The 18,865-nt window shown below is 39.4% G+C and overlaps 1 protein-coding gene across 7 annotated transcripts in view; it reads left to right on the plus strand.

The window, feature by feature from the left end:
* The window catches only part of nfixa (nuclear factor I/Xa), a 125,988-nt gene continuing 107,123 nt past the window's right edge, over window positions 1-18,865 (plus strand). For 2 of the 7 annotated variants that reach the window (XM_014981919.2, XM_014981944.2), the window contains exons 1-2: window positions 4-780; window positions 12,207-12,290. In XM_014981919.2, the coding sequence (XP_014837405.1) occupies window positions 778-780; window positions 12,207-12,290 (87 nt within the window). In that variant the 5' untranslated portion in view covers window positions 4-777. Of the gene's footprint in view, window positions 781-12,206; window positions 12,291-16,410; window positions 17,003-18,865 lie in introns of those variants that run through there. The other 5 variants (XM_088005101.1, XM_088005091.1, XM_014981954.2 and 2 more) reach the window with 5 other exon arrangements.

Raw genomic sequence — 18,865 nt, forward strand, 5'->3', positions numbered from 1 at the left:
CCGCTACCGGCGCAACGCGACGCTGCACGCGCTTTCATCTCGTCAGCTTCAAGAAGGAGGAGGCGGTGAGGGTGTCCCCCCCAACCACCCTCCTCAGTTTGTGTGTATCTATATTCTCGCGTGTGCGGGTGTGTGTGTGTGTATATATGTGTGTGAGTGAGTGTGGATCAAGAGAGAGAGAGAGAGAGAGGGGGAGAGAGAGAGCGAGCGAAAGAGAGAGATATACGACGGTAAAAGCGATCGGGCGCGCTGCTTTTTGGACGAGTTTTGGACGCAGAAGCTGCTCGACTGCAAAGACTCTTTAATGAAAGCATAAGAGAAGAGAAACTTACTTTGTGTCACCCCTCCTGTCCAGTAAATTGATCGTAATATTAAGATCATTTCGGGATATGTTTTTTGTCTAAGCGTCTTCCAATCTGGACAAGTTCATCGGGACTTTGACGCGCACGTCTCCCCGACTTCCTCGTGCAGGACATGGGTGCATCTGACACCAAACAGCGATAGGACGGAGGGAGGTCCGGAGCTGCTGCTGTCCTCTCTTCAACCAGTCTTCTGCAGAGTGGACCCACTTTTTTTTTTTTTTTCTTTTTCTGGGCCTAAAGCCGACTTGTTTAAAGGTCCGTTTTTTGTTTTGCTTCCGGCAACAGTGAAGAGAGAAGAAGTCGTCCTCCCTCAGCTCTCTCTCCCTCACTTTTTTTTTTTTTTTTTTTTTTTGGACGCTGAACTTTTAAAGGAAAATGGGGCATTGAGAGGGTTGGCAGAACTCCCCGCGCTATAATGGTACGTGCTGTGGAAACTCAATAGTTCCTTTCTGTTTGGCTCTATAGGGTGAAGTATGGAAGGCTGGATGTAAACAAAACAGGGATTCTGTTTGATTGAGCGGAGCTGAATTTCATTATGGTGAAAGATCAGAACTTTCCTCAGTGTGTTATTATGACTGTAGCTGCTGCGCACCTGTGTGTGTGTGTGTGTGTGCGTGTGTGTGTGTGTGTGTGTGTGAGTGTGTGTTAGTGAATACAAATCAGCGGAGTTCACGTTTATTTAACAAATTTCTTATCAATTTTTAACATTAATGCTGTCACCTGCAGTTTGCGTCCTTACAAAAATACGACCGTGCCTTTTAAATTTACAAAAATAAAACTCACTTTAGTGTCCTAATTTAGCTTACGTTTCAATTTCAACTAATAGTGTCTATAACATATTCAATGTTTTAAAGCTTTTCTTTGGCTATGTTTTCTTTCTTTCTTTTTTTCTTTCTTTTTTTTTTTTTACTTGCAAATTTCCTCTAAAAATAAAAACACAGCATGGTAATAAAGTACGGCTTTCCTCTGGATATGTTTTTAAAAGGCGTGCTAAAAAGTATATTTCTGCTTTGTGTGTGTTTATATTGATGACATCACAAGAGGCACGAGAATCAAGACAAACGAGCACCATCAGTAGATTGAACACAAGTAAACACCTTTCAGAAATGATCTTGATGAAAAACTTAGTTCAAAGGAGGACTTAAACAGCGATAGATGATCTTAAAATAAATATCATCAGTTGCTTTATGCTATGTGTGATGTCACCAGAGGCATAAGCATGTCTGAGCTTGGTTTGTGGAAAGTAGTTTTTTTTTTTTTTTTTTGTCTTGATGAAATCTCAATAAAGTAACAAAACAAATAGAAAAAAATCACATTACGAGTGAGCTTTAATATATAAATTAATTTTGGCGTTTCAGAAGAGTCTACCAGGCAGCTTTAAAATGTAAATTCCGTTGCTTTAATGCACCGAAGCTGCCCTTTCTTGCTCTCCTCCTATCAGTCAGAATGAAACAGAAATTAAAGAATAAGCAGAGCTGACCACCACGTACAATACTTGACACAAAATCTCATTTAATATTATAATTAACATGCCCTATTTCCGCAGTCTTCTCCATTAGCGCCTTTACACTGCGCCTCTTCCCTGCTTTCATTCGTGCGCCGCTTTAACTCCGATCCTGATCACACTTCATCGAGTTGACCGAAGGGGGTGTGTGGAGGTGAGATGCCGCTGAAGGACCGTCAAGTGAGGGTCGCACAAAGAGAATATGATTCGCGGCAATTCCCGAGTCTTTAACATTGATCTGAAAATCGGATGATTTGAAAAAGAGAATTATCTCCCTAAATCCTGCAGCATTTAAACGGATAAATCCCATAATGGTAATAATAAAAATCGTCTTATAAAATGGCTGTACTATAAGCTGCAAAATACCAGATTGCTTTTATTGCCCATGTTTTTTTTTTCCTTCACCATCCAAGCCGAATCAAGCTTTTGCATTAAGAACAGCTCAAGAGATTCCATCAGGGAAATGTACTTCACACTTCTTTATTTATTGGAGGTTCCATCCTATTTGAAATATTAAATATTACAACATGGATTTGGCAAAGTTAGTTTTTTTTTTTTTTTTTTTCTTGTGCAGAAAAAAATGCACAGCATTACTAGGATAAATACTGGTTAAAACAAAGACATTACTCAATACTTTATAGATGTATTCCTAAAGTGGCCTGTCCAGGTTTTTGTCAGGAAGACTGAGGTAATATTTGAAAAAGTTAGAATGTAGCTATTTACATTTTCTACAAAAAGTGCAAATATTATGCTATCTCTTTTTCATATTAGGTAAATAAATAAATAAATAAATAAATAAATAAATAAATAAATAAATAAATAAATAAATAAATAAAAAATGGTCAGCATTACATTAAATATCTGAAAAGAAAGCTATACAACATAATAATAATAACAGTCATAATCATAATTTTCAAAATCATCATGTTAAAGTGTATGCACAATTCATGCCTTAAATTACATTAAATCTTTTCAACATTTGCATAGCTTTACAATGGTCATTGGCATAATACAGCAATTTGAGTCTCTCTCAGCTCTTTATATCTATGCTCATTTGTGCGAGTCAGTGTTTATTAACAACTTTATGACATCACATGCAAAAAAAAAGGTAAAACAAAAAATTAAATAAAAGTGTATTAGCACCAATAGGAGCCCCTAATCACAGCAGCACATCAACACAGACATGGCCTCCAAATATCAAATGGCATGCGTCGCTTTAACGTCAGCTGTCCAACCATTTCTCCAACGCAAGTGACCTGGTAGACAATGGTTGATAACTGGCACTGATATGATAAGCCTGGTTCTGTTTTGATTGTTGGCCTATAATTTCACAGTTGGTTACGTTGCGGTTGTTGTAGAGAGAACCTGCCAACGGCACAACCTGTCAGTCAAGGAGAAAAGCAAAGAAAGTAAATGGTGCCAAGCAGGGAGACGGGTGTGAATCTTCTTGTGTTATTACAAAGATCTTCAGAGCATTAATCGAGTTGAGGTGGTGAAGAGTGAAACTTTTGAAGTCACCTCAACCCGCTGCTAAATTCAGTGTGTTTGCATCATGATGTAACACAAATCTACACGGCCTGATGGTTGTGGTAAACTCTGCTGCATTAAAACCATAACCACAAGAAAATCCCTCCAAGGATCACTCCTTGTGGGGAAACAAAAGGATGATTGTACCAACCAAAACCTCATTGTTAAATGCACTAAGGCAGTGCAGCTCTTTACTGAGTGTGGTTTGGCTATTAAGAGAGAGGGGAAAAAAAAAAAAAGATTGGATTAGGATCCATGCAGGAAAAGCGGTGTCCATGGCATCTGGTAACATAATCCGCGGAGAAGGTGCATGGTGCAAACAGTAAAGCAGAGGAACGTCGCTGCCCTGGTAGATCAGAGTTACAATTGGTGCTGTATTATCAACAAGCCACAGTTCAGAGCCTATCCTGTCTAGTGAGATCAGTAGTTGGCAGGCAAGCTGCCAGGACAAGTGAGTATTGGAGTGTGTCACAGTGTGAGTATCTCCTCTTGTTTCTCTGGAGCCGTTTGGGTGAGTGGCTTTTTTCAATGAGGTTGGGACGGCTAATGTTAGTGTTGTCACATAAACAGCTTCACTGTACCTCGTGCTTTGTGTGGTTTTTTTATATGCCGGTGTCCCACATGTACGCTTCCCAAAATACACTTTGCACCTCTTTCCAGTTGTTTTTTTTTTTAAATGGGTTATGTGGCTCATCACCCAGGGTGCCAATCTAACTGGGGCAGTATGTGATGTGTCCTCCTCATAAAAGGTATCAGTCAGTCAAAGCAGTGAATGAGTAAGAAAATGTGGTCATATTTTACAGCTGGGATACAACAGCTGCAGCTGATGTTTGCATCTGATTTGTGACTTCCTGTCGTCCCCAAAGTAATGGGATATTTCACAGGCTGCATTTGATCTTAACTGATCAAACTTGAACATGATTATTTAACATGAACTAAGATTGTTTAAGACCCAGTTTAAAATTCTCTTTAAGCTCTTTGTGAAGTCACAAACAGAGCACTCTTAATGCATTTTGTTCATCAGGACAATCTTAGATTAAGATAAGTACATATTATACGAAGCAATTTTGGAGAGTTTTAGATACTGAACATTTTTACATTTCAATTAACTGCGTTAGTTTTCAATGCAATGTTTAAAAATGGTTAAATTCCAATTAAATTAACTACTTTCCTTTTAGTTACAAACCTAAACCTTTTGACTATAACTTAACCAAAGTTGGTTCAGTCAGAAAGTGACTATGTATTGTAAAATTACAGAAGCATTTAGCTGCCAAAGCCAGGAATAAATGCAGGAGCAGCGCTGTTAAAACACAAAACTTTCTTAGTATAACAAAATATATAAACACATTCTTCTGAGAGACTACAATTTCTTAGTAAAGCATAAAACTCCTCCTGACTTCTCATCTTCTCATTTTGTTTCTTCTAGGTGATGTTCAAAAATCCCTTCAGGTGTTTCCGCTTCACTGTTAAGACCTTTCTCGTTTAAATGAGGAAATATTTTGACTTTGTATATAGAGTTTGAGGATTGAGTTTTGCATCTCGTTTCTCCATATAATAAGATATTGTTGCGAAATAGATTGTGGAGATACTGCTCCTTACTTATTTTTCTATCTCTGGCAGTTAGATGCTGTAAAAAATAACAACTGCCATGAGAGTTGTGGTTGAGACAATTTGTGTGTTGAAGCAAGAATTCAAGCCTTAGCTAGTTTAGCTGCAACACTAAATGCCAGAGTTTGGACCACAATGCTTTAAACTTAAAAGATTAATATAATTTTAAAGAAAGCTTTAATGCCAGCCCAATCCGGCACAATGCACCTGAACCTGGGACATTTTTGGTGGTTCCTATTCCACTCTCATCTGGATCCTATTTTACTGTCCTTCTCCTGTCCCTCTACATCCATCTCTTCCTCACTTCTATTCCGACTGACATCATCCTGTCCCTCTTTAGCAACTCCACAAACAAAGCTGATGCTGTCAGTGTCTGCTACTTAACAGCAACAATGATTAACTGTAGCACTTTTGCAAAGAATTCATAGTTTTAGAACACATATACAAAATAAACTGAAGCAAAATGCTAACCACACAGGAAGTGAATTATTTACTTTGTTTGTATTTTTTTTTTAGGTGGTAAAAAATAGAAACAGTACAGGACAGCTGGATGAATAGTCTGCATATTGAGATACTACTTTTTTTAATTTTGGACACAGACTCGGTGTGTTTTCTTTTGCAATCAAACCAGTATGGAATGTTTGTAATTGATCAAGCAGATTAATTATTTATGCACATATGGTGTAACAGTGCTGGTTGGCCACCTTTAACGTGTGCCCTGAACACATCCAAAAACGAAAACATGCTAAGTCTGGGATGGGACAAAAAAGTCCCAGCTTGCACGACTACCCTGCTGTAGTCAGCCTGCTTGATCCTGTGACATCACTGACCGCCAGCATCCAAAGTAGTTGTTAATTTGGTGCATTTGTCTGCACCATGCACTAACTTTTTTTTTTTTTCCTTAAGTAGTTTTTCAGCTCCATCCATCTCTTTTTCCAGTTTTTTTGGCATATTGGATTATTTAACTAGCCTTGTCATCGCTTTTCTACACAATTCTGCTTGATGCTCATCTCTCTTCAATGCTCCGCATGGGATTTCTGCCATTAAGCTAGATTTCTCCAGTAGAATTTCAACCAGGCCAATTGGCAAACAGAAGGAGGGGTTGTGAACAACGATGGTGATTTTCTGCACTGTTTTAGAATTGTAGCCTGCCTGTAGTTTTAGCATTGGCAGCCGAGGAAGTGAACAAAGCCGTTCAGTCAGTGTCAATTAGTTATAACGACTGTGATTGTCAGTTCAAAGGTTACTGATTTGATTACATTTATTTAAGAAAACCTGCAGCAGATAGTTGAGCATCTTAAGCTGCAAACACGAGTCAGTCCTCTCCATTCTACTTGCTCAGGATATAATTAAATTTCAATCAATTTATATAATTAAGCTGATCTGAATATACATATTTGTATGAATTGAACCTGTTATACAAAGTGACCTAAGATGACATTTTTTTTTTATAAACTGGCACTAATAACCCGACCTGAACTCAGAATTGCTAAGATCTTCCAAAAGATAACTTATGCAAACTGGTCCACTATTGGGGAAATCAAGTTTCTTCTATTATTGTATGTACATACAAGCTCAGGAGGAGAAGGCAGTTTAGGGTGGCGTTCATGAAAGAACCCTAACAGCCTGCTACTATTTTTTTTCCACAAGCACATTGAGCACAACGCAAGAGTTTAGCCTCATGCAATCTTAAACTCTTCATCTTGGCGCTACATTTGGTCGAGCTAAATTATCAGGACTGAAAAGAAGAGTGAAATAATTAGCCACCACTCTGCTCAGCCATCTTTCTATTCTTACTTCTTTTTTTTTTGTATGTTATGTCTGCTATTGTTTTCCCATTTCATCAAGTCTCCCCATTCCCAGAAGATAGTTGTGTGAAAAATTGTATTTTTCCAACATTTCTCCCTGAGGTAGCTTTGGCAAGGACTCACACGGCGGCCATTTCTGCCTTTCATACAGTGCTCAGACACTGTGGAACAGATCGCCGGTGCGGCCTGGAGTCTTTGAAGTGGCTGCCATCTCATACAGGTTGGCTGGACCATCTCTCTCTCTCGCGCGCGCGCGCTCGCTCTCGCTCTTTTTCTCCCCCCTCATCACCCCCAATTTTCATCTTGCGTCCTCAACTTGGCAGTGGTAACGTCAGCGACCACATCTTGACAGTGAAAACGTTTACTGAGGTAAAAAGGGATGGTAATAATTTTGGATTTTAAAAAGATGTGCTGACAGAAGCTGCAGATGATGATAGCAGAGGTACAGTCTGGGACGAGGTGTAGGAGTACTGCAAGTTTCTGAGATGCAAACACAGGATCATTGATATGTTGCCATTCATGTTCTTTAAAATGGAGCCATCTGAGAACAAAATTCACCATGAGAGGTTTCCCTACACAAAGCTCTGTGGAGGTGTGTGTGCATGTGTGTGTGTGTGTGTGTGCGTGTGTGTGTGTGTGTGTGTGTGTGTGTGTGCGTGTGTGTGTGTGTGTGTGCGTGTGTGTGTGTGTGTGTGTGTGTGTGTGTGTGTGTGTGGGAGTGTATGTGTGCGTGTACATAGATGCGAGAGTCTGAGCAGGTTTCGGAGATCTCACCTCCAAAGAATTTGGCCATATGGTCGTCAACACATCCACCAAGACAGAGAGAGAGAGAGAGAGAGAGAGAGAGAGAGAAGACGGATAGAGAGCGGGCCAAGAAGGACTTAGTGAGATGGAGGGGGAGAAAGTGAAAGAGAAGTGTCTTCTTTTGTCAGGAGAAAATACAGCTAGAAACACATCTTATACCCCTACCTTAGATCAGATGGTTCACAGGAATAAAACAACTACAAAAAAAAACAAAAAAAAAACATGAAATCCTCCAAAGCATCCTCTCTACGCCACATATTTGCGAAGTAGGAAAATCTGTCTCAATTAGCACATTTGCATTGGGCGATGATGGACTCCAAATAGGTCACTGACTCAATCTCCCGCCTCCGAATCTTCCCTCTAAAATGTTAATTAAGGAGGGCTTTGAGATTTTTTCGCTCTGGGCTGGCCATATGGGCTGGGCATATGCTCTATATATACAGTACAATATATAATTCATACACTGCTGCAGGAGAGAGAGAGAATGAATGTTTGGGGCCCTGGAGTTTTTTTTGTTGTTGTTTTTTTTTTTTTTGAGGGGTTTACTACAAAGGGGCGGCAGTATGTTCTGGCCTCCCCAGTGGCAGGTACAGAGCTTAGTCTATTCATTAGCTCCGTGTTATTCGCTCTTGCACAATGGGATTGAGGTTCATCAGCACCTGTTTCTTTGGCTGATGACATAAAGAGGGCATGTAAACTGCTCTTTGTCAGTTGGTTAATATAAAATGAGAGCAAATGATCTGCAAGTCAGATTGACCTGTTTTTTTTTTCTTTCTTTCTTTTTGACTCTTTTGTCTTGATGCTTGTGAACTCTGGTTAAATGGATAGCTCATGATATTTGTTGTGAGATTCTGTTAAAAGATTATAAGGAGTTAATATCTTACTTGCAGTTGACAACTCCGAGCATTGACTAAAAATAGATTTCTACCGTTTTAAAACTCCTCTTGCTCAAAACCTCACAATAGTTTGTTCAAGTGTTCTTTTGATAACCTTTAAACTGTAGTCACAGTTGCACTTGGTTTTATTTCTTTGATTTAACCTGACACGTCCCATTGATGTACAGTGTGTTTTCTGCCGAAAAACATGGGAAAATCATAGAGATTTACAGACAAGCCATTGTTTATTTAAATGTGAAACGAAGGTTGGAGGCATTGTAGCACCAAACATCTTCCTGAGTGAAACACTGCTGAGAGTTTATCTTGTAAGTAATGATTATTTAGCTAACAGCTTTGTCTGAGAGAGGCTAAGAAGACTAAAACAGACATCTATCCTCCTAATACAGTCGTACCTTAAATATTTAATAGCTGTTTATGCAAAAGATGCTCGAGAAACCTTTAAATTGTTCAGGTCTATTAGTTACACCAAAGTCAATGATTGATTTACACAGAAATGGTGATACAAGGTGAGTCACCGTCTGTAGCAGATAACTTTCTTGGCTTCTCCATTTAGTATAAATCAAAAATAGACTTTTTGGTGGAAGATGCTGGCTCTAGCAGCTTATCAGAGAAGAACCAAAACCATCCTAAAAAAAAAAAAACATAAGCCTCAAAAAAATCTCACAGCAGGTCATACAAAAACTAATTTATGCACATTTTATTTGGAGGTTGGAGTTGGCGCGCCACCGACCTTCCTGTGTGAAAGGAACATGTAAAATATTTTCAGCCAAAGGAAATAAAACTAATTGAAAAAAAAGAATTTTTTTTGTTTATTTTTTCAATTTTTGCACTTTTTACCACTATGTTCCACTTTACATGTTCCACTGTTTGCAATCATTTTCATACTTGAAGATCATTAGTGTTAATATTTCATCTATCTCCATTTCTTGTGCTGACAATCATTGGCTTCTGTGGCTATAAGGCGATTCAGTCAAAACATAACAATGGATATAATAGCATTCAGATAAACTACCATGTTTGATTTGTGCTAAATAAAAATATTATTCTGTTGAGACTGTTGTGTTAAGACGTGGAAGTCCACTTTGGTCTTGACCTCTCTGTTCGTCAGCTCCAGCTTCCAGGATCACTAATTTGGAAATTGTACTAAACAAAAACATCAACTTTACATACAGCACTGCAAGTAAGACATTAGCTATTAATAACCTTTTTTAAACAACTATTCTTTAAACCGCTGAACCGTTCTTTTAAAACTTGCAGATATGAAGGGCTTCAGTGCAAAGAATTTCTCAGATTTCATTAGATTTCCTTGCACACTCGCAGTTGTCCTGATGCCATCAGGCCAGACTCCCATTCACTAGCAGAATGAGGCAGTTGTAGGCCAATGAAAACAGCTCTTGCCCACTCGCAGCTTATTTGGGCATAGCCAAACCAATGAGGGGAGGCCTGCTGGTGCACCTGACCCTGTTTCTGGCTGCTCCCAGCCAATCACTGAAGCTCCAGCACACCTGATGCATTGCTGGTTATCAGAAGGCTCAGGCTGGTGTGGACCCCTGCACAGGTGCCGTGGAACCAGGCCATTATTGGGACCACCAGCCAATCAGATACATTGTTTCATTAACACACGTGTATCCTGGCAGACTTTGGGGTGTTTGCTTTTTGTCCTTGAGTACGCTGTTGTATATTAGCATGTAAACGTGCATCTCAAGAACTCCACTAGCCTGCTCCCATAATGCTTTGCTGCCTTATCAGCAGGCCTCTCTCTCTCACGCTGTTCCTGGCTCCATCAGCATCGTGAGACTCAACAATAGGCGCTGTGTTGCCCCCTCAAGGAGCCGAGGGCCTCCGCAATAAAAGCAGGCCAAAAACAAAAAAAAAAAAAAGAAAAGAAAAAGAAACATGTTTATGGACTAATAAAGATGATTAGAAATCGCACAATTGCAGAAAAATGGGAGGTTTGCGAGTGCAGATTATCTGTAATAAAAAGACGGGGTAGAGGGGGAGATGGAGAGTGAGCTGTACAGACCTCTCATTGCGAAGGATATGAATAGCCTTTGTTTTCACCACAACTCAGGGCTGTGTGGTCTGCCAACGTCTGGCTCTTATTATGGGGTTTGTGTCTGTGTGTCTGCGTAAGTGGCATGCACGTGTGCACTGGTGGGAGCTTGCGAGTGTTGCTGTGTGTTTGTGTGCAAAGCAAGTAGCACATGTTTGTGAAAAAAAAAAAACAAAAAAAACATATATGGGAGATTATATTTCGGGTGGGCGGGGGCAGGGGGAGTCTGGGGGACAGTAGAGTATATATATATTTGTGTGTATCTCAATACAGGCACATACACTGTTTCTTCCCTGCTCTCCTTCGGTAAATGAATGGTGCATGGGGTCTTGGGCTGGCACAAGCGGGTGTGCACGCTTTTTTATCCGTTAAAGTTGCGAAATGAAATAGGATTTCATTGAACGCCGCAGCGGCTGTGGGATTTGGGCTCCCTTTGGCGAAGTTGAGTGGGGATAGGTTGATCCAATCAACAGCAGAACTGCAAGGAGAGCCTATTTCACAGCTCCGGACCCTGCCAGAACCCTGCCTCTCCGCCTGCCTGCTTGTCTTAGAATACAAATGAAGCTCCCTGAATGCACACCTACACACATATGCATGCATACGCATTGATATTTGGACTGTGGATTTATGGGGCTGTAGAGCCTCTGGAGAAAGGATAACTATTATATCTTCATTATTATTATAATGAGGCAAGCATATTTTAGGGAATTTCTTTTTCAGAATAAAAAAACATGAACGTTAAAGATTTGACCACACTGATTGCAAAGCATTACATTTATATAGATCTGTATCATTGGGTATAGATCTATATCTATATATAGATCTGTATCTATGTAGATATAGATCTATTTGGATTTTCTTGTCTTTCCCATTTTGAGGACTAATTAGTCTTTGAGCAATTCTGCTGCACATTTGGTCACAGTTTACTTATTAAGGTTCCGTCAACACTCAGCTAAAGCTTTAAGATATAAATGAATAAATTCTTCGGTTGAAATGAATTTTATTGGAACTGTTAGGAATTATGGAGCCACTACTCTGACTGTAGATATGGATCGGTTCAGTTGATATTTTTCTGACATTCAAATGTCTGCCTGACTTAATGGGATGTTCTGTTGTGTTTCCTATTTCGAATAGTGGCTGTTTGAAATGGTCCTCTGGGGTCAGTCATGTTTATATTGCAGGCAATTAAAACATTGTGGATTAGTAATTAAAAGTTCCTGAACTCACAGGAAATAATAATAATGCTAAAAAAGAAAAAAAAAAAAGCTTTAATTGAATTGTTAAGGGTAAAACAAACAAATAATTAACTAAATTAAGTAATAAATATTTGCCTGGTGCCTGTTTTTTTTTTTTCCCAGGGTGACATTATTTTAAGGCTTTATACAAATATTTACAAGCAGTGCCCATAAAAGTAGAAAGCACTGCAAGTCTTAAAAGATTATAACAAGTACTTTTCACCACAGTAAAAAAAAAAAAAGGCATTGCGAGCTGATATAGAAAAGTCCAAAACAAATAAATACCGTTTCATGCACTGCTGTTAAACAATGATTGCTGTACCTGAAAAGAACAACAAGCAAAGGTGGAACAATGAACGCGAAATGCTTTAACTCCCTCACTTTTGTTTTCACTGTGTTTGTTTTTCAGGCTACTGACACTTACCTGGTGAACGACGATCCTACTAGAGGCCCCGGGATGCCCGAATGTTTCCTCGTGTCGGACACATACAGGGTATACACTCCACCAAGCACACACACACACACTTTATACTCTAGTCGTTTAATTTTGAGCAATTCAGTTCAAAACAAAGCAATCATGTGTAATTTGTACCTCGTCTGTGCTTTTTACACCACATGTTTTAGACAAGACCAGAAAGATCTTTTTTTTTCTGACTTTGGAGGCAAACTCCTAATGTGTTCAGGAACTAAATTCAAGGTTCCTCCCGTTTTCGTTTTACTGTAAAATCCGCACACATTCCACTGAACCATAACAATTTAATCTCCACACTTACATTTAAGCTTTTATACTTCAAATTCTCAAAGACAGGCAAACTGCAAATCTTTAGCATAAAGAGAAAAGCAACATTTGAAGCTAGTTCAAACATCACTTTTTTATTTTTGCAGGATACGCTCTGTGCAACAAGCGCTGCATGTAGCCCCCCCTTTTTTTTTTTTACACGTGTGTAAAAAAAAAAACTGCTTTTCACGTTAACATGTGACAGCTGGAAACCCGCTCACTTGGCCTGTGTCCTCTAATCTGACATGTGCCGGGTTTTTTTTTTTTTTTTTTTTTCTTAATGCCAAAATTAAGACGTGATGACATCAGACTAGCAAAATAAATCTGAACAGTTTTTTCTCTCGCTCTCTCTCCACGCTGAATGCAAACACGGTAATCCAAACCAGTCCGAGTATAACGTTCGAGCGGCTATTAAACACAGTAAACACATGAAAAGCAGCAGGCGTGACACATTGCTCCACGCACACGCTCAGATTGGAAACAGATCCGTGCAGTCTCTGGGATGTACACTGGATATCATACGCTCCTATAAGCCACCGCGGCCCATGAGCCATTTCTCTCTGGCTGCACATGTATGTCTGTATAAATTTGACTTGGACTGACCCCCCTTCCCAGAACACATATATAAACAGCTTACTCAAACAATATTTACACTGTACGGCAAAGTAAATGGGCACAGTTACGCACATTTTCCACTCACATATTTCCTGCCTTTTGAGAAAAGGCGACCTCAACCACCTGTCTCGCACATTTAGCATGCTAATGGCTGCATCAGTATGCTACATCACTTTCAATATTTAATGGCCTAGCCACAGGCGATGGGAAATATCAAGTATATGGGCAGCACCGCGTGTCAACGGCAGACCACAACATGCTAACTTTAGACAGGACCATATGGTTTTCTCATGTGCTCTTTAACGGCTCAGAAAACACCAGATCCGCACTCAGAAGAGAGGCTTTCTAGGTGATGCACAGACAGGTCTCCTTGCTTGATCGCAGGCCGGAGAGAGTCTTGGAAACCAAGACACGAGTACCGAGGTTCTGCAGCGCCAGTGGTTGCAATAGTATATTTGTTACTGGGACAGACACTTTAATGGCAGACTCAAGATGACAACACAAACAGCCGGCAAAGTTGGACAGCTGAAAGGGGCGGTTTGTTCGATGGAATAAGGCAACTAGAGAAAGACGCAAAAGATTAGAAAACAGAAAAGGGAGAAAAACCTCACTAAAAAGAACCACAGAGAAAAGGCAGAAAGGGGAAGACGGAGAGAGAAAAGAGGGAAAATGAGGGAGCGCACACAAAGGCTTTTGGTTTGGGCCTGTGCCGTGGCGGGGTGTGGTTTGGAAAGAGGAGAGACTCTGGCAAGGGAACACTGCACCTACAAATGCTTTACTTTCTTTCACATTTATTTTGCATTTTACTATTTTTTTTCCCCTTCTCAATCTTCTCCTTTTTCTGTCGTTTCGTGCCAACACGTCTTTGACCAACAGACATTTGTGCCCGTGTAAGAACTCTGCGCACTTGTGTACACGTACCTTGTGTTCTGTACTTGATACACGTTCTTTTTTTTCTTTTCTTTTCTTTGTGGTGTCTCTTAAGTATCGTACATAGGCTGAGGTCTCGTAAAGCTGCACAGCTTCGTATCCCCCCGAAAAATCTTGGCATTAGAGCAGTAGGGTGACTTCAGCCCCTGAAACCGCACCCTTTTACACAACTTAAACACACTCGCAGACGTATGCACATGCAGAAAACGTATTCCAACTTAGGCATACACACACTCACAGACACACGCACACACACATGGAGCAGGGGCTTATGTATAATTGCAGGCACTCTGCCTGCATATATGAGTTTGATTAGACTGAGTAGCAGGGAGCGGGCGAGGATAAAGCCAAGCCTGATTAGAAACAGAGTGTATTTGCTTCCATACAATAGGACTCACAATTTGAACGGTTAAGTTCCCTGAGTTCAGGTTATTATGTCTCTTTATTTGTATATCGAATGCTTGAATATAATATAGAGTTAGTTAAAGACACCAACCATAATAGATGTTTTTATTATGAAATGCCCATTAATGATAAAGTCACTAAGTAACGAGGTCTTGATTCTCGCTAGGGGATTTGCAAAATACAACAATTTAAAAAAAAAAAAAAAAAAAAGCTCACCGAAGAAAAAAGCTGCTGGAGGTCATCTGTGTTTGCTTGTGACATCACAAGAGGCAAAATATGCCATGTTTATATAAATATGTCTTAAACATGTTATTGCTATATGCACTTTTGAAGACATTTAATTATTATATTGTGAATGGGAAAGAAAAATAGGAAAAGTATAAGTCGAGGTAGTCAAAATGTCTGGTACGTTGTCTTGTGCCTTATGTGATGTCACTAGAGGCATGTCTGCTTTTTTGGGACAACAGGAGGTTTAACTTGAATAAATAACAGTTTACAACAAATATAAAAACTGACCATTACATGTTGTTTTCTGTGGTCAACTATAAAACTATGAGTTTTACACAAACTTTGCAGAAAAAGCTTTAAAATCCAACAAAGGAAAACCAAGAGATTTGAAAGTGAGCTTTACACAAAAGCGAAAGTTGCTTGTTTCTTCTCATGGTGGTTCCCAGTGATGTTAGTGTTTCTGTAAATACCTCATCTCGTATAAACTATTTTATGTTCTTCAAAGGAAGAGCTCCTCACCTTGAAAATGATAGGCAAAAGAGAATCCTCTTGCAGAACAGAACTTCACACTGCAACACCTCGTAAACTGAAAAGTAGAACCTCCTCATTTAAGACGATGCATCATACAGAACCACTCTGCACTGCACACGTTGAATTCAGCATATAGCAAACCTTCACATTCTGGACACAGAACACAGGGGCCTCTTGGAGTAGATTATGGGCTGACAAAAGACCACAGAATCTGAGCTGTAAATTTAAAACATTTTTTGGTGCCTATTTTGGTCACTGCTGGGTTTGCTTCTGCATTCTTTGTAACGGCAAAGGATATGAAAGCAGGAAAAAAAAAAAAAAAATCACCATAAGTCAAATCTGCCACTATAAAGTCAAAGAACTTTTAAAGACAATTTTAAGAAGAAAGAAAAGAAATAATGCTCAACTTTAAAGATTGAAAGTCGGCAAAAAGTGCTAAACAGCGTAAAAAGTAAGAGCTATTAACTTAGTCATAGTCCAGCTGATAGATAGATGGACAGAGAGTCAGTAACTCATTCAAAAAAATAGTTCTGTATTCATTCAATAGCAAGCCTACACCTACAAAACAGCTGGGTAATGAAGTATGGAGTTCACCAGCCGGCTTTACATAGAAACAACGTTTTTAAAAGTGCACTGAAGAAGAAAAGAAGATAATTTTCCTGTGTGCATAATTTGGGTCAGTGACATCATAAGAGGTGCAAGAATTAAGTGAATCAGCAGGTATTAGTATATATAATACAAAAAATATCCCTTCACAAAGAAATTAAAAAGAAAAACAACAAAGTTTTTATGCAGAGCAATTCAGTCAGAAACTGCTTGTTGTGTTTTGTGTGTGTTCGGGTCATAGACGTCCCCACAGAAACAAGAGCTGAGTTGGTGCCTTTGGTAAACAGAACTAAAAACCTTCAAGAGGATATTCAGATTAACAATATATGGATAAAGAGGAAAACCAAAAAAAAGAGAAAGAAATTGATAGAAATTCATATTTGTAACAGAACTCCGATCAGTTGTGTTATGTGATCTCACGAGATGTAGCTGTCTGTGGATTTCTGTTTTCAGGTAGACAGATTTTTATCTCGATCAAATATTGTTTTACATCAAATAGGTACAGGGGGGGGGGGTCTTCTTTTACATGGTAGATTATACCTGAAATGCGTTTGACTGATTACACAGAGAACCCTGGCTAGTAACCTTCACAATATTCTCCTGCTGTGCATTTATATCCATGAAAATGTAAAACCTACAATAAAAACTGCAGAGTACATCTGGAAAGTTGCTGTAAAGCTCACGTCTCCCTAAGTTTCCAAAACGCTTCTGTGCCGGCCCCCCAGACCCCACATTAAAACAGTAATCATTATCAGGTCCTCATCCAACCTCGGACCGGCCCTGGACAGAAGCTTCGCTAAAGAGGGAAAACCTTAATGTTGAAAGTTAGATTTGTGTGAAGGTAATGGATGAGCGGGTATAAGGGACAGAGAGGGGTAGAGTCAGAAAGAGCGAGGGAGGGAGGGTGCAGAGAGAGGGAGAGAGAAAAAAAACTTTCCTCTAAAGTTAGTGCGGAGCTTTCACTGTGAGCGAGGCGGGGTTATACAGCCTGGACTCAGCCACAGCGGCTTTGCAATGCGGCACCGCAGCGAACCTCCATCCAACTTTGTGATCAACCTCTCCAGTTTTCATCTCTAGGCTGCACCATGTACTCCCCTTACTGCTTGACACAGGTATGAGAGAGAAAAGGGAAGAAAATCCGCCGTTCGTTGCGCTGCTCTCCGCTGCTGTTTTCCGGTGTCCTCTCTCTGGTTTGTTCCTACTGTATACTGTGCGGTTACAGTGTTGTGTTGTGCTACTGCTGCCTGTCATTTGCTGCGCATTAAGGAGCTTTTTACCCCCTCTCTCCTTCCTAACTCTGCTCTCTTTCCCCGGGTAGTGTTTAACTTCCCTCTACGCCTCTCTCTCTCTCTCTCTCTCTCTCTCTCCTTCTCGGTTCTATCTCATGGCATTCCTCCAGCGGGCTTATACTTGCGCGTCTCATTGCGCATGGTTTGGAGAGAAAATGGCGCTTCTCCCAAATCTATTTTATATTAAACGGGGGGTCGGAGGGAAAAGGGGAAGAAAGAGGGGGTGGTGTCCTGCAAACGCCTCTGGGTTAAAAACCGACTTTATTATATATGAAACTAATTTTTTTTCTTTGAGTTCTTCCTCATATGTTTTATTTTGACTTTGTGACTTTACGGCTGTTTTAGGGAGATCTCCGCCGTGCTCATGCGATCGGCTGTATGGGGCCTTTTCGGGTCACCGTATAAGCGCACCGATCCCGGCCCCTGAAGCTTTAACATGTTCTGCTTAAAGGGACACATAAAAAAAAAAAGAAAAAAAAAGAGCAGCGGTTACTTTTCACGCATTACAGCTTGCACGTGTGTGCGTGGCGACTCCACGCTGCGTCGTTATTATTCATAGAAGCAACAGAGTCACTACAAGATTTAATTAATTATATGATTTCATCCATGTGCGTGATTTCACGAAGAGGCTCCATAAAGACGACTGGAGTCTTTTATTATTATTATTATTATTATTATTATTATTATTATTATTATTATTATTATTATTATTATTATTATTATTATTATTCTGAAGGTGACATTATTATCATCACACCAAATATTAATTTGTTAAAGAAGTATTTAAAAAAACATATTAAATATATTTACAATCCTGTGTTTATATAAAATGCTAGAGGTTTAGGATTTTTTTTTTTTACCTTTTGGCCTCATTTTCTGTTGGCACTCAGAAGCAGAGAGTGATCGGTCTACAATTATCTTTTTTATGACCTGAAAAACCCTGTAATTTTCTTTCCATTTATGAGATTTCACTCAAACTGTTCATTTGAAACAATATAAAAAGGTCTAAGGTGAACAGCCCTATTCTTTAGTTTCACACACACTTCTTCACTTGTAGCATCTTTTCTTTCTTTCTTTTTTTTAATGAATGCTTTTATTGGTACATTTTTCATTTTGTGTTTCTCTATGTGTTAATAAGCGAAACAGATAATCATAATTTTACAGTAATTTGTCTGTAAATTGAACCAGCTCTGGCTCATAACTTTGCAAACTCAAAGGTCAAGCTGCAGATGACCTTTTGCATTTTCCTTGCATCACCTCGAGTTCTGACCTGGGCACATGGCTAAATACGCTCCTACATGTGTGTTTGTTTCATGCACTTTTGTTTCTTTTGTCTTGTGCAGTCACTGCAGAGTTAACGGAGGAGAAGTGCAGCAGCGGGAGAGCCTGCAGCTTCAGGCCGCCCTTCATGGGGTTTCTCCCCTCGACTGCCGCTGGCTGCAGTTCCTTCGTCCAAATTGTCCAAATATGTATCACATTTAGATTTTTTTTTCTTTTTTTTTTTGTATTTTTATATTTAGAAGATTACCAGTAGTTTAACATTATTAACCTACAGCGTGGTTGTTCTTCTTAAAAAAAATCTTTGTCAGGAATTCCTTCATTAATCCTCTTTATTTTATTTATTTTTTTTTTATTATTTATTTTTTCAAAAACCACTTGAGTTGATTTTGACTTTACAAAACTAAT

The sequence above is a fragment of the Poecilia mexicana genome, unplaced genomic scaffold, assembly GCF_051168715.1.
Source record: "Poecilia mexicana isolate PSO_F unplaced genomic scaffold, ASM5116871v1 scaffold_1, whole genome shotgun sequence".
Lineage (NCBI taxonomy): Eukaryota > Metazoa > Chordata > Actinopteri > Cyprinodontiformes > Poeciliidae > Poecilia > Poecilia mexicana.